This window comes from Hemiscyllium ocellatum, chromosome X (genome assembly GCF_020745735.1).
Source record: "Hemiscyllium ocellatum isolate sHemOce1 chromosome X, sHemOce1.pat.X.cur, whole genome shotgun sequence".
Taxonomy (NCBI): Eukaryota; Metazoa; Chordata; class Chondrichthyes; order Orectolobiformes; family Hemiscylliidae; genus Hemiscyllium; species Hemiscyllium ocellatum.
In genome coordinates this window covers 17,574,631-17,602,196 of record NC_083453.1, presented here as the reverse complement: position 1 = coordinate 17,602,196, position 27,566 = coordinate 17,574,631, and the positions used below count along the sequence as shown (strand labels likewise).

Below are 27,566 nucleotides of genomic sequence, written 5' to 3'. Positions count from 1 at the left end.
ACGGGCAATTTAGCATGGCCAATTCACCTGACCCGCACATCTATGGACTGTGGGAGGAAACCAAAGCACCCGGAGGAAACCCACGCAGACACGGGGAGAATGTGCAAACTCCACACAGTCAGCCACCTGAGTCGGGAATTGAACCCGGGTCTCAGGCGCTGTGAGGCAGCAGTGCTAACCACTGTGCCACCCTTCTCTTCCTTTTGTTTGGTGTTTATCCCAACTTTTACAAACATTTTTATATTTATTGCTACTTCCTCACTCTCAACATTTTAGTCAACATTTGATGATTTCGAAAATTTTCCCAAACCGCCATTTTATTACTCTGCTTGACATCATTACAAGTCTCTCTTTATCTAATCCTATCCTTAATCTTTCATCAGTCATGGATGGATCTGCCTTCCAGTGGAATCTTTCTCAATAAATCTATATTCATTGAAAAGCACGAACTGTTTCTCGAAATTTTTCATTATCTATTGTCATATCTTTTAATCTAATTTTTCAATCTACCTTAGTTAACTCATGTTTCAAACCTATATAATTAGTTTTACATTTAAGAATGTGTTTTTGAACTTTTGAAATTATGTGTCACGGGACGTGGGCATGACTGGCAAAGCTGGCATTTATTGTTCATCCCTAGTTGCCCTCGAGAAGGTGGTAGTAAGCTATCTTCTTGAATCATCGCAGTTCATTTGGCGTAGGTATACCCATAATGCTGTTAGGAAGTTCCAGGATTTTGACCCAGCGACAGTGAAGGACCCATGGTTTATTTCTAAATCAGGATGGCGAGTGGCTTGGAAGGGAACTTGCAAGTGATGGTGTCTCCATGTATCTGCTGGCCTTGTCCTTTAAAGTTGATGGGGAGGCATGTGTTCAGCATCAGCTGTCTGGGGAGATTTTGTAAGTTGCTGCAGAACATCTTGTAAATAGTAACCATTGCTCCTACTGAGCGCCAGTGGTGGAGGGAGTGAATGTTGAACGTGGTGAATGTGATGTCATTCAAGGAGGGGCTGCTTTGTCCTGGGTGGGGTCAAGCTTCTTGAGTGTTGTTGGAGCTGCCCCCATTCAGGCAAGTGGGGAGTGTTCCACTGCACTCCTGACTTGTGCCTTGTCGATGGTGGACAGGCTTTGGGGAGTCAGGTGGTGATTACTTGCCGCAGTATTCCCAGCCTCTGACCTGCTCTTGGAGCCACTGAGTTTATGTGGCAAGTACAGTTCAGTTTGTGGTTAATGGTAACCCCCAGGATGTTGATCGTGGGAAGACTCAGTTTTAGTAATGCCATTGAATGGTCAAGGGCAGATGGTTAGATTCTCTCTTCTTGGAGACGGTCATTGCCTGGCAGTTACGGTGTTATAAAGGCAATAAAACATTATTTCACATTGCTACCACTCTCTACAGAGCACCCCCTAGAATTTTGAAACAATGCAATCTGATTACATTCGATGAGATCTTTTGTAACTAATCTCTTAGATCTGATCCTTCCCTTTTGAATCATTTTTTAAAACAACTTCCCCAGGACATCCTTGGATTTTTATAACATGGAGACAAGAACTAGGTCACTTGGGCATTGAAACAAATTCCCGAAGGGAATTCCTAAGTGATTGTCTATGATTCTGCACATCTACCACTTTTCAAAATGTGAGGGAAGACATTAACTCCCATCAGAGGGACAATTGTAAAACAATTCCTGATGATAGCAAACACACAAAATGTTTCGTCAAATTTTATTTCATGTTTGATACCATGAATGGTACAAAATCCTTCATTCTTCCTTATTCTCAAGGTCCTTTAAAGGACATTTGATGATGACTTAAGATACATTTTAACCAAGAAAAGTTGAAATTCAAGAAATTGAAAATGATTGAAATGTTAAGACATATCTTTCTCTAAAACACAAAGCTTTCACTTTCTTGGATAAAAGGGGGACTCAGAGAGTGTTCTTCCATCCTTGGTTTCGATGGTCTTGACAATGAGGGATTTGCTCACTCCACTTGTTTCCAGCCCACCACGGTTCAAGCTCTCGAGCTGGAGATGTGGATGTCCATAACCTGCTGGATGGGGATGGATTTAAACACATGAGCAAACAATGGCACTGAAAACATAGCTTGCCTAAGCCACCCATTCATTACACTGAGCCTCTCCGCAGTTCCTGCGGTTGCAGATGTCTGCAGTGTTGCTAAGGGTTGGGCGACATAGATTGTGACTTTTTGTGTGGTCCATCAGATTTGAGAGATTCCATCCCACACCTGACCAATCTTTGTTTGTGAGCCCTGGCAGTATCTACAAAGAAGGCCTTTTGCTGTGGGATTTGAGGAGGGCTGGAGGACAGGGTGTGTCGATTGGACCAAGCTCTCTGGCTCAATGGGGGGGGGGGGGGGGGGGGGGGGGGGAAGAGTGTGTGTGTGTGTGTTACTGTTTGTGCGTGTGTGTGTGTGTATGTCTGTGTGTTACTGTGTGTATGTCTGTGTGTTACTGTGTGTGTTACTATGTGTGTGTATGCTAGTCTGTCTCTGTCCGTGTGTGAGAGTGTGTGTGTGTGTATGCTTGTCTGCGTGTATATGTGTCTGTGTGTATGCATCTATGTGTGTTACTATGTCTGTGTGTGCATGTAAATGTGTGTTACTATGTCTGTGTATCTATATCCATGTCTGTGTCGGTGTGTGTGTGTGTGTGTGCGCGCGCGTGCGTGCGCACATGTGTGTTACTATGTGTATTTGTGTCTACGTCGGTGTTTTAATTTTATCTTTGATCTGCAATTATCTGTTTGGCAGGAAATGTTGAGTGGATTTGGTATGACTTCAATATAAAATTATCCACTGTTTCTGAACTTGAGCACTGTATACAAATTTGGGAGTCACTAATCAATGGTTTTGCACTCTCCCCCCTCAAACTCTCTCTGCTTGCAGCACCGATACCTCTTGCCACCCACCACTAAGCAGATAACAACTTAACCCATCCTGCTCACAGCTCTTCACACTGACTGCCATGCACGGCAAAATGGATCTTGCTCTGCTCAAAGTGATTAGATTTTGGTAATAAAAATAACTTAGCAGTTCTCTTACTTTTGACTGAATGATGATAGGTGACATTCACTGGGGTTGACAGCCTGAAATCAGAGACAAAAGAATAACTGTTACTGGAATGAACACACAGGAACACCCAAGGCTGGCTTAAAGGTAGGAGAAAGCTCACATCCCTCTAATCCTGTTGCCAGTGGATTCAACTGCACTTTGAAAAGCTTTAAACTCCGAGGTGGGAAATTCCCTTAGTGTGTCTTAACTCTGCCAGAACAGCAGTGACCAATGCACTCCTGGTGTGGGTGAAGGGGCAATGCCTCAGTGCTCTTCCTGCCAAGTGCTCAACCACTGACGTGAGTGGCATCAAACTCCGAATCATTTGAAGGTCGGGGTACCAGCATCAAATTTGTAATGGGCTGGCAGGTACGTGCCATGACGAACATATAGTGCGCCCACTTGCTCCGTGCAATCCGAAGAATTAGAAGGAGAAGGCTGCTCAGCATTCTTACCGACAAGATCTTCAACCAGAGACTGGCCCAAAAAAGAATTTTCCCCATTATTTTGTTCCAAAATTAGACAAAGTTTTTTGAATAAAGTAAAAAAAAACACATTTCAAAATGCTGTCACTTGAAAACTACAGAAGTTACTATTAAATTCAACCTCTCTCCATTCTATTTCAAAATGCTTCATATTTACAATATATTTTCCATGTTAGGCATACAGTCCGAGGACAAAACATTTTAAGTTGCAAATTTCAGGAAATATAATTGAAATAAGCTTATCTCTGTACACCATGTCCCACTCCAAGATACCCCAGTCCAGTTCCAACACACTGGATGTTCGCAATACACACTCCCAGTCAGGTATACAGTCCAAGGGGATTTGGTGGTGTCAAGCCTGTCAATGTGCTATAGATGGGAACCTCCTTCCTCACAGCTTTAGCATCCAGAGGTCTTCCTTCTTCCTGGTGGATCCCCTCTCCCCTCACCCCCACAGCCAACCAGAGTCGACAGCGTCTTGTTTTATTCAAGATAAGCATCTTCAGCCCAATGCTGGGTCCCAACTGAGCCAGAGGAGTGGGATCTCTTGGCATCGACTGGCACTAGCATTGGTTCTGCCTTCTGAGAGCTACCATGTTGTTGGCTATACTGTACAAAGCTCTGGTGTAGCTGCACTTGGAGTATTACATACAGTTCTGGTTGCCACATTATTGGAAGGATGTTCAGAGGAGATTTACTAGGATGTTGCCTGATATGGAGGAAAGGGTGTTCGAGGAAAGGCTGAAGGACTTGAGGCTGTTTTCGTTAGAGAGAAGGCGGCTAAGAGGTGACTTAATAGAGGCACACAAGATAATCAGAGGGTTAGATAAGGTGGACAATGAGAGCCTTTTTCCTCAGATGGTGATGGCTAGCGAGAGGGGGCATAGCTTTAAATTGAGGGGTGACAGATATAGGACAATTGTCAGAGATAGTTTCTTTACTCAGAGTGCAGTAAAAGCGTGGAATTCCCTGCCTGCAACAGGAGTAGACGTGCCAACTTTAAGGGCATATAAATGGGCATTGGATAAACATATGGATGAAAATGGGATAGTGTAGGTTAGATGGGCCTCAGGTTGGTTCTACAGGTCAGCAAAACAGCGAGGGCCGAAGGGCCTGTACTGCGCTGGGATGTTCTATGCTCTGTGGTGTCGTTTGGCTTGTGTGAGGTAGGCGGAAGTCCTGTCCCTGACAAGGCTGCTGAGGCCGTATTGGAAACGGCAGGAACCCAATGCAACTCGAACCTCGGCTGCTTTCTGCTGGGTTCCATTCGACCTACACTGGAAGCCCAACAGATATATCTCTCTTGCTCCCTTTCTCTCTCTCTCTACCCAGTCCAAGGGTCATATTATGCAGTACTCTTAAACAGGATCCATCTTTTGTGTATCCCAGAACATAGCCTTCTAGAGAAGTGCCAAACTTAGTCAACGCAACCAGATAAAGAGGTACTCAGAGCACTAACCTGTTCTCTTCGCCTTCCAGCAATTTTTTGTAAGTGGCAATTTCGATGTCCAGGGCAAGCTTAGTGTTCATCAGGTCCTGGTACTCTCGTACCTGGCAGATCATCTCCTTATTAGCCTTCTCTATGGCTTCGTGCAATTCAGTGATCCTCTTCTTAGCTTCTGAAAGGGCCAGCTCTCCACGGCCCTCTGCTTCGACAATGGCTGCCTCTAGCTGCTCTTTCTGTAACACATGACAAACTGTCAGTACTAAGTGAGCCAGACCCCAACTTACAGTAGATTGATAGGATGCGTTGCACATAATGTGGGGGGGGGAACATTCCCGTCAAACCAAAAATACAGCGGACACAGGACTTTTAATTCTCTGCAAAGCAATCTTACTTGTTTGTTCAGAGCCTGGATTTCAGAATTAAGTCGCCCAACTTGTCTTTGCATGTCTGAAATCTCAGTCTTCATTATGCGGAGATCGTCTGCATGCTTTCCAGAATTTTTCTTCATGTCGCTGAACTAAAATGAAGAAGCATTATTAACATAACATTCATAATTATTCTTTAATTGCGTTCCAAAGCAACAATAAAAGGTGGTCGGTAAGGAGTTCTGGCGGTACAACGGTAGTGTCCCTTCTGCTAGACGGGAGACCTGAGTTCAGGTCTCACCTGCTCCAGGTGTGTACAACAACATCTCTAAACAGGTTAATGAGGGAAACATCTAAAGGTGGTCAATGAGCTAACAGTTGTGATGGAGGGTCTGCATCTAAACATCATCATATTTTGTTCTTTGTTGGTTATGATGGATCTGCATTATCTGTGCTGCTTCAAATTACAAACATGCCTTTCCTTTTCATTTATCCTAACGATTTCCTTAATTACGTTCTTTATTGAATGGCCATGGACAATAGAGCAGGAGGTCATAAGGGTTGCTTCCACACACGAAAAAAAAGGCAAGGGAAATCAAAGGTTTTGCTTTTGGAATGTCAGAGGACAATAAAATGGAGGAAAGCACAGAGTTCAGGTTGTGGGAGGTAACTTACAAACTGAAAGTTAGTAGATAGTGAAGGAGGCTTTCTAAGATGACAAAGGGATCTTGATCAAATGGGTCAATGGGGCTGAGAAATGGCAGATGGAGTTCAATTTGGAGATTTACCAGGCATTGCAGTTTGGTACAACAAACAGTGGATAGGGCTTATACAATTAATGGTTGGGCCTTGGGTAATGTTGTAGAACAGAGGGACCTCGGGGTGCAGATACATAACGCTTTGAGGTTTGCGTCACATATAGATAGGGCAGTAAAGAAGGCGTTTGTCTCTTGCCTTCATTGTTCAGACCATTGAGCATAGGCGTTAGGACATTATGTGGAGGTTGTACAGGACATTGGTGAGGCCTCTTCTGGAATATTGTGTCCAGTTCTGGTCGCCCTGTTACAGGAAGGATATTATTAACCTGGAGAGGGTTCACAAGAGATTTACCAGGATGTTGGAAGGTTTGAGTTATAGACTGGGACCTTTTTCACTGGAGCATAGGAGAATGAGGATAGAAGTTTATAAAATCAAGAGGGGTATAGATAGAGTTAATGGTTGGTGTCTTTTCCCCAGCATTTCAAGACGAGGGGACACATTGTTAAGGTGAGAGGTGAGAGATTTAAAAAAGGCATGAGGGGGCAAAGTTTTTACACAGAACGGGGCTCATGTGTGAAATGAGCTTCCTGAGGAAGTGGTGGACGTGGGTGTGAAAAAGCTGCTCCTTTAACAAGGTTACATTGTCCTTGGCTTTTGTTTTCAGTGAGGTCGTAAAAGCAGCGATTCCAAAAAGTCTGGGTTTGAAAGGTTTTAGGGCCAGTTAGCTAACAGATAAAAGCCTTTTGCCTGAGGCAGTAAGTTTAAAATAAAACACGTACAATGAAAGGGGAGTGGCCAGCTCTCCCAGCTCAGCTTTCCTCTGGATTGATTTGGTTTTTGGATTTCTGGCTGTTCTACTAATCCAAGACACAGCTCCATGGAAGAGGGTGTTCCATACTGCCATCTCTCTCTCTCTCTCTCTCTCTCCTGTCAGACCCTGTGTTTGATTTTACCTTTTTGCCAAGGAGTGTTTATGGGGATTGTTGCAGGAATCTGGAACAGCATCATTAAGTTGGGATAATTTGTTGGGTTTTCAGAAAGGTTACATTATTCCATATTCTGTTCTCTTTTGTTCAGTAATCTTGTAAATAAATTCTGTTTTATTTAAAATGGAGTGGTCTGACCAGCTGCATCCCTCCTGGAAGATCCACATTAGCCCTGCTTAAAGCAACCAGCAAAGTTAAGGTCTGGGCTACTTTCTTGAAATGTTTTCAGGGGAGGGCTGGCCTGGTCCAGAACATGGGTACAATTACAACATTTGGAAGGTAGTTGGGTAAGTACATGAATAAAACAGGTTTGGAGGGATATGGACCAGGAGCAGGCAGGTTGGACTAGCTTAGTCAGGGATTATGCTTGGGCTGAAGGGTCTGTTTCCATGCTGTATGACTCTATGTTGTTGTGTCACCACAGTTCTACCAGACCATAGGAGCTGCTCCCTCATTAGAGAGAGAAGTGACTGGTCATGATTTAACCCGAGGGCCACCAGACCTCAGGCAAGGGAAGAGGTTGAGAAGGAGAGTCCTTCGTGGTAACCTCAAACTAGTGATGGGAATTGAACCCATGCTGTTGGTGTCACACTGCTCTGTAAACCAACAATCCAGCCAACTGAGCTAAACTGATTCCCTGTTTGACTTGATTTTTGAAAAAAGGCATATTTTGTTGAAGCTTTTTGTCTTACACTCATCAGGACAATTTGCAAGAATATCAATCCTGGGTAAAAGCAGCAGTCTTACTGAATGAGGGAGGAGTGCCTATTCATTGATGAGTGATAGAGGCATTGCCATGGAGAATGCACCCATTAATACTGATTAACAGTTAACAGCCAGAGTCTGTTTGACGTTTTGAACCAGGCATGCCGAGTCGAATTAGTCAGGGATATGCCCTGAGTAATGAACCAGGGCATCACCTATTTTGTTGAGTCGAAACAAGCATTGTATATGTACATGTTCTCTATGTCTGCAAAGGCAGGGCCTTGTGTATTAATGTGTGTAGTTTCCAGTACACACTAGTGGGCCACTTTGTGAGCCCGAATGGCAATCGTAATTTTTTTCTTCTTTATTCACTCATGGGATGTGGGCGTCACTGGTAAGGCCAGCATTTAGAGCAGCATGGAAACAGACACTTGGTCAAACCTGTCCATGCTGACCAGACATTCTAACCTAATCCAATCCCATGTGCCAGCACTTGGCCCATATCCCTCCAAACCTTCCTAATCATATACCCATCCAGATGCCTTTTAAATGTTGCAATTGTACCAGCCTCCACCACTTCCTCTGGCAGCTCATTCCATAACGTACCACCCTCTGTGTGACAAAGTTGCCCCTTAGGTCCCTTTTATATCTTTCCCCTCTCACCCTAAATCTATGCCCTCTAGTTCTGGACTCTCCCACCCCAGGGAAAAGACGCTCTATTTATCCTATCCATGCCCCTCATGATTTTACAAACCTCTATAAGGTCACCCCTCAGCCTCCGACGCACTAGGGAAAACAGCCCCAGCCTGTTCAGCCTCTCCCTGTAGCTCAAACCCTCCAACCCTGGCAAGATCCTTGTAAATCTTTCTTGAACCCTTTCAAGTTTCACCATATCCTTCTTATACTGCCCATCCCTAACTGCCCAGAGGACAGTTAAGAGTCAACCACATTGACTCCAGACCTGCAGCACATGTAGGCCAGACCATGGAAGGACGGCAGTTTCTTTCCCTGTAGGACATTAATGAACCTTTGGCTGTCAGTGTAATTCTTCAAGCACTTGAGATTTTCCAGCAAATGGTGTGCAATTGCAAAACCACATCCGATGATAGACGCTGTGTTGCAAGGCAAGATGCGGTGGGTAGAGTCAGGACCCCTGCTGGCTTATTACATTAATCTTCATTATAATTATCATAAACTGAAAACATCAGCAAAGATTGAATAGGCTGGGGTGCTTGGCCGAAATTCCACCATGAGACAGCAACAAAAAACACAAGTGTGTCTGCAGGAGACTCTCCCCATATTATTCATCGCGCAAGCTGCAAAGAGTAGTATTGTCTCTTTCTCAGTCACAGTATGTTAGAAGGCTATCCACTTGTGCCAGTGCTGCTGCCTGCTGTCTTAAAAATGAATATGTCTAGTCTTTAACAGAGTTTGTCATGCATTACCTTGCTTTCCCATGAGGCCACAGTATCTTGGCGCATTTTAACCACCATTCCTTCATATTGAGAGCGGACATCATTGAGGATACTGGAGAGGTCCAGTTTACGGCTCGTGTCAACCTCCAGAGTAACAGCAGTGTTCTTGATCTGGGCCTGCAGATCATGGATCTCCTGGGCAGGAAAGAAAGATGGGCATTGTTAAACGCAAGTCCCAATTAACAGTTCCAACTCTTGTTTCAACAAAAAACAGAAAGACAGATCGTATTTGTATTGTACACCCAGGTGAAGGTTGTGTCAACAGTGTTAATCGGAAAATATGGTTAGAAAGGTCACTTTTGTTGGGAGTGTTATTCGGATGCCGACTCGAGAAATGACAGCAAACACTCCACATTACACAGGAGGTCTTCACACAGCCTAATCCCCTTCTGGGTTTCTGAACTCCTTTGTCTTGAATCCTCTGCCCACAGCGCCATGATCTCAGCCATGGTTAGGGTTCAGCAAGTTCCGGAATCCACCTCAGCTGGAATGGGGATCATACCCTGTGCAGTCAGCGCCAGTCTGAACTACATCCATGCCATCCACAAAATAACTTGTTCTTTACCTCGTCAAATATATCCTTCAGGAAATTGATTTCATCAGTAAGGCTCTCCAGTTTAGCCTCCAGTTCCACCTTGTTGAGATAACTTTCATCGACATCCTGCGAGACAATTCAAAAACAAAGAGACTAGCTCAAAAAACCCCAGAGTTTTACATTGAATTATTGTGTAGAAAGGAAGGGGGTTGGAGAAGATTTTGAACAGTCTTAATTACTCCGCGCTCCCATCATTCAATTGTCACCTCACTACTCTCAAAGCTGTTTGTTCGAATTGAAGACCAGTCCCTAATTGAAGACCAGTTTGTTCTTAATAGATGTGTGCCTTGATTTTCTTCAGTGACATAGGTGTGGTGATTCAGGATGGGTGCTCATTCTATAGCTCCAGACTTGACCTCAGTCAATGTTTGAGCAACTTCTTCATTTAGATGCGGATTGCCCGCCGAATAATGGACCGAATCAGCTCTCCATTGCTCACACAGCAGAGACTTTGACTCAAACTGGAAACCTCCATCTCTCTCTCTCCATTCATGTGTCTGCTGTGCCTATAGAAGCAGTTACCACAGCTCCCAACTCCTAGCAGTGCTGGATAAACGTGCTCCAATGAAGTGCAAGCTATATCCGACATATTAGATTAGATTAGACTTACAGTGTGGAAACAGGCCCTTCGGCCCAACAAGTCCACACCGACCCGCCGAAGCGCAACCCACCCATACCCCTACATTTACCCCTTACCTAACACTACGGGCAATTTAGCTTGGCCAATTCACCTGACCCGCACATCTTTGGACTGTGGGAGGAAACCGGAGCACCCGGAGGAAACCCACGCAGACACGGGGAGAACGTGCAAACTCCACACAGTCAGTCGCCTGAGTCGGGAATTGAACCCGGGTCTACAGGCGCTGTGAGGCAGCAGTGCTAACCACTGTGCCACCGTGCCGCCCACATATGAATGGGCAATGAACTCTGATGCCACATCATGATTGGAACCTTATTTAAACACCCCTCTTCACCCACATCTGAGGAGGCATTTGTGACATGGGCATAGGTGATGCCAGGAAAATCTGCCCACCTTAGAAATGGATGGGGGGGGGGGGGGGGGTTCAGTACAAAAGGTTCACACTCCAAGTTACCTGCCTGGCTGCTGGTAATATATATCCTGTCACCCTGAAAATCTCTTCCAAGCGCCCTATAGACATGTTTCGCAGGGGGGGGGGAGCCCATCTTTGCAGAGATGGTTTGTATTGGCATTTAGCTTGAACCCACCTTCTTGATCATGACAAATTCATTCTCCCTTTCTGTACGCAAATTGATTTCGTCTTCATACCTTGGGAAGAGAGAGAAACACATTATCATCAATAGCTGTTGAGATGAGCTGTCTGTAGAATTACTGTTGAGCCATAGAATGGTCACAGCAGGTGGCCATCTGGCCCATTGCGCTCTGCAGGAACAGCACAGTTTATCCCCCTTTCACTCCCGGGCCCTTGCCCCATCGCCCTGAACACATTCTGTTTGAGTAATTAGCCCTTTCTCTTTTGAAAGCCCAGATTGAATCTGCCTCCGTTGCACACTCAGGCAGAGTATTGCTCAATAAATATACAGTTAACAGATTTCTAGCACTCTCTGCCCAATGTCAGGGCTTTAAAACCAAGCCAATGTGGGTCAGACCCAGTCAAACTTCACCGGCACCTTCCATTTGAGCTGTAGCCCTTCACATTTCCTTTCCACAGGAGGTTTGCAGTGTAGAACTGTCTGGTCATGATGGGCCGTCGCACATTATATTAAAGGCAAGTCATTGTTAGTATCATCAAACTGACAGGAACCCAAGGAACGGATTTGGAGATGACATGGCTAACTCTAACAAGGCATCAAGTCATTCCCCACAAAATGTTAAATTTTTCATACACTTCAGGATACAAATGGATTTTATGCTTGCATTTTCCTATCTACCTGGCATTCCACACTTTCTTAAAATACGATGCCACTGGTAACAAAGTTATGTGCAACTGATCAGGAATGCTGTAAATTGTAAATGCCCCAAGTCCCAATCACCTGTCACCCCAAACCTGCACTGGCATCCAGTCTTAAAACGATCATCTTTGCTTTTAAATCCCTCCATGGCCTTGTCCCTTTCCCATCTCTCTAATCTCCTCCAGCTCTATAATCTCGAATTCTGGCCTCTAGAGCAAGCTCCTAATCTTAACTGTTTCAACACTGTGCCTTCAACTGCCTGGCTCCCAGGTTCTGGAATTCTCCCTCTAAGGCTCTCTACCTGACTTTCCCCTTTTAAGACATCCCTTCAACTTGACCGCTTTTGCTCATCTGAGCTTAGATCTCCTTCTTTGGCTTCTTATTCGATAGTTTTATAACATTCCTTTCAAGCACCTTGAAACATTTTATTCGGTTTAAAACATTATGCGGATATAAACTCTTGTAAGTAGTTTAACTTCAAACTTTTTGCACTCTGCTTATTCGCAATGGTCAAAGAATTTGTTTTTAAACTTTGAATGCCAGTTCCCCGACAGCACCATCAGGGGACGAAGTGAGCTACACTCACCAGGAAGGTCCCAAGATTCAATCCCAGATTTCTGCTGAACTGCCTAATCTCCCCTAGACTCGAGAGGTTTAGCCGTTGTCTTCACCATCTCAGGGTAAGGGAAAAGAGGGAATAACAAAGTAGATCACAGATCCTGCCCCTGATCTCTGCCTCCTGATCACTGCAGGACAAAAACTGTCAAAGGGATGTCCACTTGCAGCTGAGTGGCCAGCCAGCACCCACTGGCTGAACTCACATGGCCACTTGGGTGATGTGCCAGAGGGACATTTGATGCTTTCTGCCCTTGTGTAATTGCAGCTGAAACTAATTCCATAAGGAATAGTCCATTTGGGCCTCTCGAACCCATTCCACCATTCAAAAAGATCACGGCTGACCTTCGACCTCGCATCCACTTGCCCCACTCTCTCCCTCAGAGTCTGAAAATCTATCGCTATCGTTCTGGAATATCAACGGAGCTTCTGCAGCCTGCGATCTTTCACCCTATACTGCCTCTCCAGACAAGAACAAATAGTATTTTAATCAGTCAAGTCCTGTCGGTCCGTGCCTTTACATCAGCATTTGTTAGGGCTAGTTAATAATAAATGAATATTGCCAGTTCGGACTCACCTGGTCTTTGGATTTTGGAGTTTACAATGTTCAGAAAGCTGTGTAGATGACATCACAACAGCCAAGTGATACTAAACTCCAAACCATGAGCCATCCATTACAAGGTCCATTCACTGGTGCTTTATTACACAAGCATTTTGGTAATTGTTTGTGCATCTTGGGACTTTTGAATTCTGCTATCCAAGTAGAGTTTAACATACTCATGTAAAATTCCTTGGTGCGCAGTCTTAATGCAGTTGTTCAGTTCAATGTGATTGGGGTCAACTAATCCAGGGCAAAGGCAAATTAAACCTCACATGTGGCTTTGAGACTTGTTTGGTGATGTATCAGCTACAGCTTATCCTCTGAGGAAGAAGATAGTCAGCTCAAGTTCCACACCACAGACTCCGGCTCCAGGCTAGCACTCCGTTGCGGCACTCAGGGGTGCTGCACTGTCAGAGATGCCAATCATTCGGATGAGACTTCAAACCTGAGGCTCTGTCTGATATCTCAGGTGGATGTAAAATAGCGCATTGCACTAACTGAAGTACAGCAGCAGGCTCTCCCCTGAATCCTGACCAAGACTTACCACCCAACCATCATCAGCAAACTGATCCCACATCACATGGTCTTTCTGAGAGCCTGCTATGTGCTTTTCAGTGGCAGCATTTGCCTCTAAAAGTAAAGCATTCTGCCAGTTCTCGAATTCCAAAGGAGCTTTATGTAACTTCCTTCATTCACTCGAACACAGTTAGGCCATCTAGATAAGAAATAGGACACGTTACATTCACTATTTCCATTGGCAGCCATGTGGTCCAGCTCCTACCTTCACACTTGGCCATGCTAAATTGCCCGTAGTGTTAGGTAAGGGGTAAATGTAGGGGTATGGGTGAGTTGCGCTTCAGCGGGTCGGTGTGGACTTGTTGGGCCGAAGGGCCTGTTTCCACACTGTAAGTAATCTAATCTAATCTAAAAACCAGTGGGCTGTGCCAAATCAGGTAACCTTGGCATAACTCATACTGGCAGGAAGCTCTGTCCCCCATTGTGCCTGCTGGCCTATCTTAGTTTCCCATCTGGCGACACTTTGAACATTCCCCATGTTCCCCTCCCCCCACCCCGATTGATCACGACAGGAAGCAGATGTGCATGAATGCCCACTGAGTACAGGAGGAGTCTCAATTACGATGAAGAGGTAGCAATGTGCCACAGGTAGACTGCTGACACTTATCGTTTCGGTTTATGCCCAATTTCTCAACCTCAGTCAGTGTCTTCAGGGCAGGAGGGAAGCCAATTGTTAAGAAGGGTTTGGAGGGATATGGGCCAAGTGCTGGCAAAGGGAACTAGATTAATTTCGGATATCTGGTCAGTGTGGATGAGTTGGACTGAAGGGTCTGTTTCCATGCTGTACATCTCTAGGACTCTAGTTCCTACCTTTAAGTTAAACTTTAAGCTTGTTTTCACTCATTCTCAGAGAGAGCTCTCTCTCTCTCACTCTCTCTTTCTTTGATATTTTGTTTTAATCTCATACTTTTTGACAAAGCTTTTGGTCACTTCCCTCTCCCTTTGAGGAGCACTGGTTCAGTGCCTCCATACCTGGTACAAAGGAACAAAGCTGGTGCCACATGTGCTCTGTTTCCACCTCAAAATGTTACAATCAGCGTCAATACATGCCAGGCGACACTGACTTGTCTATCACAAATGGCTTCCCACTTGAAACACACTGGCATTTCAGATGCCCAGCTTGGCCCCTATCAAAGATAGAGCCAGCCAGAGTGCCAGTGAAAGTTTGGCAGCAAGTGCCTAGACAACAGAGTGGCACGGTGGCTCAGTGGTCAGCACTGCTGCCTCACAGCACCAGGGTCCCAGGTTTGAATCCAGCCTCGGATGACTGTGTGGAGTTTGCATATTCTCCCCGTGTCTGCGGGGGTTTCCTCCCACAGGCAAAAGATGTGCAGGCTAGGTGAATTGGCCATGCTAAATTGCCCATAGTGTTAGGTGCATTAGTCAGAGGGGAAAATGGGTCTGGATGGGTTACTCTTCGGAGGGTCGGTGTGGGCTGAAGAGCCTGTTTCCACGTTGTAGGGAATCTAATCTAAACATGTTCAGGCCAGTGCTGTCTTGCTAACAGTTAGAATTCAGCTTTCAGTTGCTTTAGACGGGAGTGTTTAAAATGCAGTAAAGTAGCAGCATCGTTTGAGACCTTGGGGATGGTCATCCTTTATCACTTCAGGCCCAGGTTAAAAAAAAGCCCTACGCTCAGCATTATTCCAAGACACGGCCAACAACAACAGCAGCAGTGAATTTCCAGTGGTGATGGTGCAAGCACTAGAACCTCAGGCATCAGTGGCCCTTGCCCTTCAGAATGAGGGACTTTGTTTCATTTCAGCAAACATGAGGAAGGAAAGATGACATTACCCTACCTCCTGTGTTCTTTCCCCCTCAATATATTGGGAGGGTGTTCAATCAACTGAAGAGGAAAAGGCAAGCAAGCATATGAGCATGTGACCTGATGTTCTTACAACCATGAATTGCAGCGAAAAGTGCAGAGGACCCTCCCTGAAGATCATTGTTATAAAACAACAAAGAACATTTCATGCAAAACCCATTAACCTGTCTGCTTCCAGGGAGAACTAATCTACTTGATGTCTGTAACTGGGGCTAACATAAGTAAACAGCTTTGTGCGTAACATCCTATTGAGGGGAACAATTCCAATCTCAGGTGACCCAGATCTTAACTCTAATCCAAGCTCGTGGGTGAATTCAGTCTTAAAGCACCCTTTCCTTATGGTAGAACTTACTGACTGAACAGTGACACAGCTCACACCTCACCCCTCAGTAACAGCTGCTCTCCCCGGTGGGATAGGTCATGTCTCACCACCTGGGCAGGTAAAACTTGAACCCAAACTCTCTGGTCCAGAGGTAGGGACACTACCACTGAGCCTTGAGATCCCAACAACTCACCCATTACATTTACACAGTAATTCAGTCAAATAGCTGCAGCCAATACTGAGGCAGGTGTGCATACGGAGACTGGATGTCAGTTAGCTCGGTTGGCTGGTCAGTGACACCAATTGTGTAGAGTCAGTTCCTGCACTGGCTGACGTAACCAGGAAGGACACTCCTTCTCAACCTCTCCCCTCATCTGAGGTGTGGTGGCCCTCAGGTTAAACGGCACGGTGGCACAGTGGTTAGCACTGCTGCCTGACAGTGTCAGGGTCCCGGGTTCAATTCCTGCCTCAGGTGACTGTCTGTGTGGAGTTTGCACATTCTCCCTGTGTCTGTGTGGGTATTCTCTGGGTGCTCTGGTTTCCTCCCACAGTCCAAAGATGTGCCCTTTGGAGGGGGAGTGTGGACTCAACGTGCTGAACAATCTGCTCCCATACTGTTGGGATTCTATGACTGGACTTCCAAAGTGGCTGGGAGGTGTTTTGGGAATCTGAGGCTGTGATAGGAGCTCGCTATCATTTGGTAACAATGCTGTTAGCGGATCTGCCTATCCGTGGTGTTCTACACTGTGGCCTGTGCTAATTCAGGTATCCCACATGACATTCCGGAGTTACTTCCTAGGGAAACATGGCAGAGGTGATTTCCTGCTGCCTTTTCAATTTCTGAAGGCTTGCCTTCTAGCTGGGCTGCGAAGAAGACTAAGGAGCCTGTCCAACCACATACCTGGTCTCCATTCATCAGGGCAGTCCAGAGCCTACTACCCATACCCATGGTCCACAACACTAGAGGGCACTTCCTCGAGATTTTAACTCCGTTTTAACAGAGACCATTCCAATGCTCACCCACCAGAGCTGTCAGGCTTGGGATTCACATAAATGGTCCCTTTAAAATTTAGTTGCTGTGTACAGCGGATCCTTTCCCTCTGTGGGACCTTTCTACCTTTTGTTGCCTGTATAGTTCCTTGTAAGCTGTTACATTGCTGTCTGGACACACAGCTTAACAGAAACAATGCATTGTGGACTCAGCAGGCTGTTGGCAGCGATGGTGCTCCAATATCTTTCAGGACAATATCTAACTCATGTCATGTTCTCAATATTCTATTTGCAGTTTCTCTGGACTTCAGCTCCATTCACTCCCCGTAAATGAGAATCTAAGATTAGTTTAATCTGGTTTCGTACAGACGTTCTGAAATAATAGATTTTTTTTGAAAAAAAAAATAGGCTAAATCGCTTGAGCTTACTGTTCAAAGAATATTGTCCAAGTCTTCAGCTCAAAAAGAATTCCTCAGCCAAGCTGCTTAGAAACTGAATCATAGAATCCCAACAATGTGAAAGCAAACCATTCTGCCCATCAAGTGCACACCACCCTTCCAAAAAATTCCCACCAAGACCCACCCCATCCCTGGAACACTATGTTCACCATGGCCAACCCACCGAACCTGCATATTTTTAGACTATGGAAGGAAACTGGGACCCTTGCAGACACAGGGAGAATAGATCAGTGGTTAACACTGCTGCCTCACAGTGCCAGGGACCTGGGTTCGATTCCAGCCTCGGGCGACTGCCTTGTGTGTGGCGTTCTCCCTGTGTCCACATGGGTTTCCTCTGGGTGCTCCAGTTTCCAATCCAAAGATATGCAGGTTAGGTGAATTGACGGTGCTAGATTGCCCATAGTGTTCAGGGATACATAGGCTGGGTGCATTAGTCAGGGGTAAATATAGGGTAGGGGAAGGGGTCTGGTGGGTTGCTCTTCGGACTGTCGGTGTGGACTTGTATCGAAGGGCCTGTTTCCACATTGTAGGGATTCTCAAAGCAAACATACTGGATCGAACCTGGGTCCCTGGCACTGTGGGGCAGCAGTGCTAACCACTGAGTCACCGTGTGGCCCTGTGAATGAAGTCATGCTATCATTTATTAAAGGTAAAGTCACTGGCTCTATTAGATTGGAGAGTTACTCTCTTATTGGACAGAGGCAACTGGTGGTGATTTAACCTGAGGGTAACCACGCCTCAGGCGAGGGGAGAGGTTGAGGAGGAAAACCCATCGGAGTAGCGGGAATTGAACCCAACATGCTGGCGCGACCCTGCCTTGCAAACCTGCCCCCTCTTCAGCTGCATAAGGCAGTTTGATGAGCCCTATTTCTCATACTGCTGTATAGAATCATTGACTCTTACAGAACAGAAGGAGGGCATTCAGCCAATTGCACCTATACTGGTTCTTTGAAAAAGTTTTCTAATTAGTGCCCACTTCTCTACTCTTTTCCCATCCCACCCTTTTAAGGAAACATCCCATTCACCTTTTGAAAAAAAACGTTGAAACCTGCTCTTGTGCAGATAGCACAATCCAGAAACCCAACAGCTCCCTGCCTGAAGAAAAATTCATCGCCCATCTGCACCTTTTGCCAAAAGGAAGGTGGCCAGCACATGCCATTGGTTTGGCGATCAAGACCACTGGGCACAGATACTGGTAAAACCGAAGCTCGCATTTACTTCGAGTATCTTTGGGTTGAATCCAAGCACCTCCTTGGTTTCAGCTGTTGGGAATTTTCTGAGAGTCTCCTGTGAATGGAGCTCACAAAATGTGAATACGTCACCCAGAGCTGCTGAAACTTTAGCACAAGTCCTGGCTATCCCCTGGCCCAGTGGGATTGGCACCAATTTTTCAGCAACTGCTTGGAAGAGCCCTCTAAGGAAATTCTCCATGACAATGACAATAAATGAAGTAGTTATACCAGCCCTGAGATCATGTTTTGTAACTAAGATTCTGTAACTAGATATCTTGGTATCTAAGATGGCGCCATAAGTGGTGACTTGGAAAATTTTCACTGCACTCATGCGAGTACGTGTGACAAACTTAATTCGATTCAATTCACACTTCGGCTGCCCTTTCTCTGATAGATTCGTGGCCAGTCCACACAAATGCCTTGAAATAACCCAGAGATCATGTGAAGGTGCGTGAGCAATTCACTTGTCCCGATTTTATAACAAGTTAAAATTAAACCAATGGGCTAGCAGCTCTGCTTAAACAACAGGTCCAGGAACTTCATGTTTATAACTGACATTGCGCTTCACAATTTGCATAATGTCCAAGGTGAAATTTCTGTTTCTCTCTCCTTCTTTACAAGTCATGCAGAAATCTACTTTTTTTTCCCCAACTAAATCAATTAAATAGGATCAAACGCAAACTGGGGGCGATAGGCCCTGAACGGCACTGTCACAAAAGGTCAAACATTTCAAAAGGAAACCGACAAACTCAAAGTGAAGGGTCATTGTGAGGATCGATGGGGGTGTCCTCTGAATTTGGAAGTTTATTCTAATCCAACTAAAATCTGAATTTCACTCTTCCCCCCTTCCTAAACGTAAACAGCCAGCAATTGTTAACACTTACTTGGTCTTGTAATCTTCCACCATTCCCTGCATGCCTTCCAGTTCGGATTGCAGGCGAAGCTTTTCCTGGGCTAGGGAGTCGATCTGCTGCTTGAGGTTGTTGGAGTAAACTTGGAAGAGGCTGTCAATGTTGGAGCTACGCACACCTTTCTCATGCAGCAGTTTCCAGTGCATTTCCAACTGCTTGTTGCGGTGCTCCAGTGACCGCACCTTGAAAAAAAATAAGGTCATGCATACTGCTTGACTCTTCAATAAAATACAATGCAGAAATTGCTGGAGAAACTCAGCATCGCGAGTTTCTCCAGCAATTTCTGTTTACGTTTCAGATTTTCAACATCCACAATTTGTTTTATTTTTGTTTAAATGCACCTGTCTTCATTCCAGGGTTACGTGGGGGTCAAAGGCAGCAGTGGAATTAAATAGCAAAAAGTGCTTCATAACGGTGGCCCATTTTTTTTCCGCCACTTTCAAATTCAACAGGGCGTCACTCTGAAAGAAGACGCCTCACATTATTACAGGTGCAATCGCCCGGAGGCTATTTGCTTTTCCACTGTTACAAGTTTATGCCAACGTTATCCTAGTTTTGAAAAGCATCGATTAGTTTAAGGCTTTGAAAATGTGTTGGATTTCAGAGTCCAGCATTTTGTCACAGTTTAAGCACGCTTCGTATTAATGTTAAATATTCAATGATTTGATTCGAACTGTTTTTTTTAATATAAAAACGATTTCTGACTTTACCTTGTCAATGAAAGAGGCGAACTGGTTATTCAGCCCTTTGATCTGTTCCTTCTCGCGCATACGGAGCTCCTGGAAGGCCTGGCCGCCCTCGAAGCGGGGGTTCTCGGCGGGTATTTTGACCAGGCTGGGTACGTTGCCCAGTCGCTGGGCGCTCATGCCCAGCAACGGGCCACTCCGGACCATGCTGACCCGTTGCATGGACGAGCCGGGGGTGTACGACTGGCTGCTGAAGTGGGAGCGGGAACGGAACGAGCTACTACGGCCGGACATAGTGGTCTCTATTGGCTCTCCCTTGTTACAAGATCGGGGTAAAAAAAAGTCAAGAGAAAGTTTGGATGAACGGCAAGAGAGGGGAAGCTCGAAAGAGGGTAGCAAAACAAAAAGGCCAGTGTCAGAAACCCCTTTCTGATGTTTGCCCTGGAGGCAAGTGTGCTCCCGTTAGCCGGCGTTGGACGGTATATAGGCAAATTCCTGGCGCTCTCATTGGCCAGAAACACTGTCTGAAAGGGATTACCATGGTAATTGGACGCTACCTCAGGCCAATCGGCGATAGCCGGAAGGTATAAAGTGTCAGTACTTGCTGTGAGTTGGTTATTGATTCGCCTCCAGGTACTCACTGCAACAAGTGCAGCTCCAAACACAACTTTCAAAGCTCGCCGCCCCTCTTTCTCTCTCCCTCCGAGATGAGTCTCCGAAATTATTCCTCGCTGTCCAGCCACAGTGGTTCCATGTCCCTGCGGAGGTCCATGCCCCTGCAGTCCAGTGCCAGCAGCATCTCCGGCTTCGGCCACAGGATGTCGGTGAGCCGGGTGTCGATAGCCCGGCCTGTGGGCATGGCCGCCGGTGCCAACTTCAGTGTCGGCGGGGTCAGCAACCAGAAGGAGGCCATGCAGAGCCTGAACGACCGGCTGGCCAGCTACCTGGAGAAAGTGCGCAGCTTGGAGACGGCCAACGCCAAGCTGGAGCTGCAGATCAAGGAGCACTTGGAGTCCAGGGAAGCCAGCGTCCGGGACTGGAGCATCTACGAGAAGCCGCTGAGTGACCTCCGCAAAGAGGTAACGTTTAGCTGGGGGGGAGGGGGTTAAAGGGCTCCCCTAGCACACGGGGCACGATGGAAGGAGTGAGGGAGGGGAGAGGAAAGAGTTACACAATAGCTGAGGCAGAGGCTGCCAACCTCTTCATTTATAATATTTATATGTATAAACGCAACACTTTAACCGATTTATTCTGTTCGATCCTTCAGGTCTATGATATGACCATCGAAAATGCTCGTTTGGTACTTCAGATTGATAATGCTCGTCTGGCCGCTGACGATTTCAGGGTGAAGTGAGTTTTCTCTCTCTCTCTCTCTCTCATAAACGCACAAAGTTTAGTCAACGCTGTAATAGTTTCTAATCAACCAGTTCAGAGATTATTGTGTCAAGCAGCTGGGACTCGAACCTGGCTCAGAGGGTGGGCTGCTGTTGTCATGCGAACCTCAACATGTGCAATACCTTCCCCACACGCCCTCCCCGCCCCCACCCCCAGCTCCTCTGACGCGGCCTGTTTGTCTTTCCTCCCCCCGGACAGGTGGGAGTCTGAGCTGAGCATCAGGCAGTCTGTGGAGAACGACATCAACGGACTGCGCAAAGTCATTGACGACACCAACATTGGGCGCCTGCAACTGGAGAGTGAGATCGAGTCCCTCAAGGAGGAGCTCATCTACATTCGCAAGAACCACGATGATGTAAGTTCCACCGAGATGGTCCCTCGTTGACCAGGAGCTATGGGGTCGTGATGAGTGGGTGTAGAATTCACCAGTGCTGAAAAGTCAATAGGATCCTGTAAGAAGGGAGATTGAAGTAAATGATTGGGAAATCAGATTATTGGTGTACAAGTAATTTCCGAGTGAGAAGAATAATAATAGAGGTAAACTAATAAAATATAAGATAGAATGGTGTTCAGTTATTGAAATGAGCTATGAAGTTTTGTCCCCCTTTTGACTCTCCAAACGTTTGAGTTCTAGACATAGAACAGTTTTAAGAACGGAGTGAAAATTGTCTCTTCTTTCCACAGGAAGTTAAAGCTCTGCGCTCCCAGGTCACTGACTCCAGTGTGCAGGTTGAAGTGGACTCCCCTCAAGGTCCAGATTTGGCTAAGACCATTGCTGAGATCAGAAAGCAATACGAGGAGGTGGCGCAGAAAAACAAGGATGATGCAGAGAACTGGTACAAGAGCCAGGTAAAGACAAAAAAACCCACACCGTTCCACATCTTGCTTCACTGATAACAATTGATCCCTCCAAGTAAACAGAATTGCAATTTGACCAAATATAAGAGCTTGTGAAAACTGGAAGTTTTAATTACATTTCTTATTGCAGATAGATAGCTACAAAATTGAAGTTGAACACAATGCTGAAGAACTGCGAGGTTCAAAGGCACAAGTCACTGAACTGCACCGTCAGGTACAGTCTCTGGATGTTGAGCTGGAGAGTCTCCTGAGCATGGTAAGGACTCCATTGTAACTCAAACCAAAGCCTCACCTCACACACTGCATGCAATACCAACTGATCTCATTGAAGGATCATGTCTGTTCCCTTTTTTAAAACTTCTGCCTGTATTTTTTGTTTCATTTGAGAAAAACTCATTGGAAGGCACTCTCAAAGACACAGAACTGAGATATGACATGGAGCTGCAGGGCCTGAACGGCATGATTTCCAAACTGGAGGGAGATCTGTTTCAGATCCGGAGTGATATGCAGGCCCAGGTTCGAGAATATGAAAACCTCTTGAACGTGAAGATGAAACTCGAGGCTGAAATAGCAACATACAAACGCCTGCTGGATGGAGAAGATATCAAGTAAGTAGCATCAGTGGAAAAAGTAATGACTGTGCTACAGTTGTGCATCCACAATCCACACCTATGTGTAATTGCTCTGAGCTGATTTATTTCTGTCTCACCTTTTTCTTTCTTTTATTCTTACAGTGCACTTGTTGAGTCAACCTCAGGTAAGACCATTTAATTCAGGAAATGTGTGCATGTAATTTTATCGTGTGCCTGTTAGACACCCCATGATAGGTTTTCATCTGCTCCATACAGCTGGAAGTCTGCCCTGCTTCTCATTCTGTTGAAAGCTATGGTGGGGCGGTAACAGACCAATGCTACAAGGATGTGCGATTCATCCAGCGAGGATGGAAATCTATTGTATGTTAAGTTTCTTGTCTGCAAACATTCCTGCTCACAATTTGATTCTTTTCCTTTTGCATGACCAGGTGCCACCTCACAAACGATCAAGAAGACTGTCGTCACCACTCAGAAACTGGTTGATGGCAAAGTGATTTCTGACGAGACAGTCCGCATTAACTAAAAAGCACCGAGCTACAGCCGCCCTCCAGTTGTCATGACAGATCACTTGTAGTTTCAGTGAGGAATGTAATAGTCTGGAGTTTGTTGGCTTGTTGAATATTATCAAAAATAAAGATACTCTTTGACTTTGAATCTTGACTTGTCTTTTTAAAGGGTAGCAGTAATTGTTGACAAACCCAGCCAAAACATAAGTTGTGACGTAACAGCAAATAGTCAGGTGCAATGCACAGTAACAAACTACTTAAGCCATTGACTTGATCAGAATTATCCAACCATGGGGTGTGTAGACCAAATCCAGACCTCTCTGTCTGTGCTGTGATGTTCCATATTTTGATTCAGTCCCAACAGAATGACACAGACCTCTTATAGCACAAGGATGTTTGATAGACCAGGGACTCAATGGTTATGGAGTGCAGGTGGGATCCTACTGAATGGTGGAGCAGGCTCAAAGGGCCGAATGGTCTACTCCTCTTATTTTCCATGTATGTTGTTGGTAAACAGGCCTGTCAGTCTGGTGGTGCTTATGCCCCGCATGAAATCGCTTTCCATCCCAGCGTCAGAGACATGGCTCAGTTGGCTGGACAGCTGGTTTGCGATGCAGACTCGCCTTCTCAACCTTTCGCCCTTGCCTGAGACATGGTGGCCCTCAGGTTAAACAACCACCACCAGGTTTATTTCTCTAATGAGAGAGCAGCCCTCAGGGACAGCAGCGACTTTACCTTTAATCCCATTTTTCCAGCACTTGACCCATAGCCTTCTATGCTCTGGCACTTCAGGTGTTCATTTCCATACATCTTCAATGGCAGGATGGTTTCTGCCTCTACCACCTTTTCAGGCAGTGAGTGCCACCACCCTCTGAATGGAAAAGAAATCTTCCTTAAATCCCCTCTAAACTTTCTACCCTTTACCTTAAATCTATGTCCCTGATTATTTACCCCTCTATTGTTTTCCCTATCTTTCTATGCCACTCAGAACTTTGTCCAGTTTAGATTCCCTACAGTGTGGAAACAGGCCCTTCGGCCCAACAAGTCCACTCCGACCCTCTGAAGAGTAACCCACCCAGACCCATTTCCCTCCGACTAATGCACCTAACATTATGAGCAATTTAACATGGCCCATTCACCTAACCTGCACATCTTTGGACTGTGGGAGGAAACCGGAGCATCCGGATGAAACCCATGCAGACACGAGGAGAATGTGCAAACTCCACACAGACGGTCACCCGAGGCTGGAATCAAACCCGGGTCCCTGGTGCTGTGAGGCTGCAGGACTAACCACTGAGCCATCATGCTTCACAGTGTTTTCTGCTCCAACAAAACAACACCAGTCCATCCAGACTCTCTTCATAGCTGAAAAGCTCCAGCCCTGGCAAATCTCTGCAGTGCAATCACATCCTTCCAAAATGTTTGGTCAAAGAGGTAGATTTGATGAAGCATTTTCAAGGAAGAGAGGGTAGAGGTCGACGGAAGGGAACTCAAAACCTAGTGTTTAGACAGCTGATGACATGGCCGCTAACGGAATGAAGGAAACCAGGGATGCACTCGAGACCGGAATCAGAAGAATGCAGGAGGCTTCTCCAAAAAGAAAGAAGCGAGCACAGTGGAATTGGAAGACATGAGCGTTTAAAGATTGAGCCAGTGCTGGACTGGTGAGCAAGCACAGGAGTGATGGATGAATGGCACTTGGTGCCAGTTAGGATAAGAACAGCAGTACTTGAGTTTATAATATTCATTTCGGTCTCTGTCTTTACACTATTTTGTCTCTGCCTGTCAGGTCTTTGATTTGTTTTCTTTGCTTCCTGTTCTTCTTCATCTGTTTTTATCTTTCTTTCACTTCTGCCACTGTGGACAGTTACAGTGCTGTTTGCCTACTACGTGGCCTGTTGAGTTTACATCCTGTACAGTTAATGCTTGCAAACACCATTAACTGGATTGTATCCTGTACCATGAAATTCCAACTAACTAGTTCACGAACAGATTTTAAAGACACAATCTGAATGATGCTTTCATCAAGTATTTTACAAATAGATTTTAATAAAAGCCAGTTTTTGCAAGCCTTTGTATCATTTATACTCATTCACCTATTATTCAGTTGTGTGGCGGGGAGGAGGGCTACTTTAATTATATTTGTAAATATATTGTACCTTTCATAATGAAATGTCCCAAAGGGCTCCATCACTAGGCTCTTAAGCAGACCTTATTCCTTTCTCCCATTCTGGCAATCAGCTCTTCAATTAGCTGCTGCACTGCAAATCTGCACTGCACTGCTCTGGAAATCCCTCCTGTAAGCCTCTTCATAACGTCGCCTACCTCTCAACCTTAAAATGGACCACTCTGATGAAGTATTTGGTTCCCCGGTGACTCCATCCCATTCTCCCAGATCCTCCATCTCCACCGCATCTGTTGTGACGCTGCCACCTTCCACAGGGGAGGCCTCAGAAATGTTCACCTTTTTCCTAAACCGAGGATTCCCTGCTACTGTGGTGGACAGGGCCCTCAGCCGGGTCTGACCCATCTTCCACACATTTGCCCTCATCCCTTCCCTTCCCCGGTCCCCTGGTCCTTACTTACCACTTAATCCAAAGGATTAAGCCATCATTTCCAATAGGATGCTGCCACCAGACACTTATTCCCCTCCCCTCCCTCCTTAGTCCTCCCACAGAGACCATTTCCTTCAGGACACCCTGGTCCACCCCTCCTCTTTTCCCAACATCACCCCACACCCCCACAGCACTTCCCATGTAATCACAGAAGGTACAACGTCTGCCAGTTTATTTCCTCCCTCCTCAGTATCCCAGGCCCCAGGCACATCTTTCAGGTGAAGCAGTGATTTGTCATTCAACCTAGTCTTTGATTTGATTTATTATTATCACATACAGCAAAAAGTATTGTTTTGCAAGCTATCCAAACAAATCACACCTTCCATAAGTACATCAGGGTAATCAAACATAATGCAGAATATAGTCTTCCAGCTACAGACACGCTGCAAAGAAAGATGAACTCTAATATACGAAACATCTGTTCAGAAGTCTGATAACAGTGGGGAAGAAGCTTTCCATGAATTTTTTGGTTCATGTGCATATAAACTGCCCTTAATGAAGGATGGCTGACTCAATGATTGTCACAAAGGCCAGAAGGTTGGATTTGTGGCTTTGGTAACTCTGGTTATACAGTCAGGAGTCAAGTAGTTAACAGAAACCCCTAAGTCCTGCTTTTTGGTAGTTTCCAAAAGATTATGATGGTCGTCTCACATTTGGAGCTATTACCCTACCAATAGTGAAATGCTGATTTTATCTATTTTAAAATCATCTTGCTGCCTTTAGGCTTGTCTTATTTTCAATCTTTTAGCAAGTTTTGAAAAGATTTGTAGCTCAGGTTGAGGTTCTGGATGTAGGTTTGCTCGCTGAGCTGGAAGGTTCATTTCCAGACGTTTTGTCACCCTACTAGGTAACATCTTCAGTGAGCCTCCAGGAGAAGCACTGTTGATAATTCCTGCTTTCTATTTATATGCATGGGTTTCCTCTGGGTGCTCCAGTTTCCTCCCACAGTCCAAAGATGTGCAGGCCAAGTAAATTGGCCATGCTAAATTGCCCAAAGTGTTAGGTGCATTAGTTGGAGGGAAATGGGTCTGGGTGGGTTACTCGTCAGAGGGTCGGTGTGGATTGGTTGGGCCAAAGGGCCTGTTTCCATGCTGTAGGGGAATCTAATCAAATCCAATCCTGGCAGTGTGCTCCTTTCCCATCTCCACCAGTGCCGTCGCTTCTGCATCAGCCGCTTCTGAGCTGGAGACCGTCACATTGCGGGGGTCCCGCACCTCTTCCAATGCTGGACATTGACTGATGGGTCCTTGCTCTGAGTCAACTGACAGATTCCATCTCGTCTTCTGATGCTGCCACCCATGATTGAGCGGGGATGAAGATACACAGGGCTCCGGCCTCCCACAGGAGGACACCCCAGAGCAACCAAACCAAAATGAGATGACCGAGTTGGACAGACAACAATGAAGCTGGTGTGGATGTGGCCGGACCTGCCACATGAACCCATGAGTGGCCGAACCCCACACCCAGGAGCAGAATACTGCTGTCCCCACTATGCCGCCATCTTGGATTTGTAATTAGCTTAATTGATGGAAGTAAGTTACACACGTTGTCACCCTGTAAAA

General features: G+C 45.7%; 2 protein-coding genes across 3 annotated transcripts; one reads left to right on the top strand and one right to left on the bottom strand.

Annotated features, from left to right (window-relative positions):
* Positions 1–1,711: 1,711 nt before the first annotated feature.
* LOC132805688 (keratin, type II cytoskeletal 8-like) lies at positions 1,712–20,501 on the bottom strand. Of its 2 annotated transcripts, none has more exons than XM_060820872.1 (9): positions 20,062–20,501; positions 19,325–19,533; positions 11,117–11,177; positions 9,860–9,955; positions 9,265–9,429; positions 5,396–5,521; positions 5,017–5,237; positions 3,064–3,107; positions 1,712–2,052 (listed from the first exon to the last, which is right to left on the bottom strand). In XM_060820872.1, the coding sequence occupies exons 1-9, from the start codon at positions 20,329–20,331 to the stop codon at positions 1,904–1,906; spliced, it is 1,341 nt and encodes a 446-aa protein (XP_060676855.1). In that variant the 5' UTR covers positions 20,332–20,501; the 3' UTR covers positions 1,712–1,903. The 2 variants fall into 2 exon arrangements, with proteins under 2 accessions (XP_060676855.1, XP_060676856.1); XM_060820873.1 differs by having other exon boundaries at positions 1,712–2,049.
* Positions 20,502–20,644: 143 nt separating this feature from the next.
* Positions 20,645–23,537, top strand: LOC132805855 (keratin, type I cytoskeletal 18-like). The gene is made up of 8 exons (XM_060821172.1): positions 20,645–21,116; positions 21,305–21,387; positions 21,631–21,787; positions 22,117–22,281; positions 22,421–22,546; positions 22,678–22,898; positions 23,025–23,047; positions 23,312–23,537. Exons 1-8 carry the CDS (start codon positions 20,745–20,747, stop codon positions 23,404–23,406), a joined length of 1,242 nt encoding a protein of 413 aa, XP_060677155.1. The 5' UTR covers positions 20,645–20,744; the 3' UTR covers positions 23,407–23,537.
* Positions 23,538–27,566: the final 4,029 nt, after the last annotated feature.

Excerpts from the sequence above, each read along its gene's own strand:
- LOC132805855 (XM_060821172.1), top strand. The coding sequence starts at position 20,745 with ATGAGTCTCCGAAATTATTCCTCGCTGTCCAGCCACAGTGGTTCCATG. Across the intron at positions 21,117-21,304 it reads TGAGTGACCTCCGCAAAGAG|GTCTATGATATGACCATCGA; the intron begins GTAACGTTTAGC and ends TCGATCCTTCAG. Across the intron at positions 23,048-23,311 it reads ACTTGTTGAGTCAACCTCAG|GTGCCACCTCACAAACGATC; the intron begins GTAAGACCATTT and ends TTGCATGACCAG.
- LOC132805688 (XM_060820872.1), bottom strand. The coding sequence starts at position 20,331 with ATGTCCGGCCGTAGTAGCTCGTTCCGTTCCCGCTCCCACTTCAGCAGC. Across the intron at positions 5,522-9,264 it reads TGGCCTCATGGGAAAGCAAG|TTCAGCGACATGAAGAAAAA; the intron begins GTAATGCATGAC and ends TCTTCATTTTAG. Across the intron at positions 3,108-5,016 it reads CTGGAAGGCGAAGAGAACAG|GCTGTCAACCCCAGTGAATG; the intron begins GTTAGTGCTCTG and ends CTCTGATTTCAG.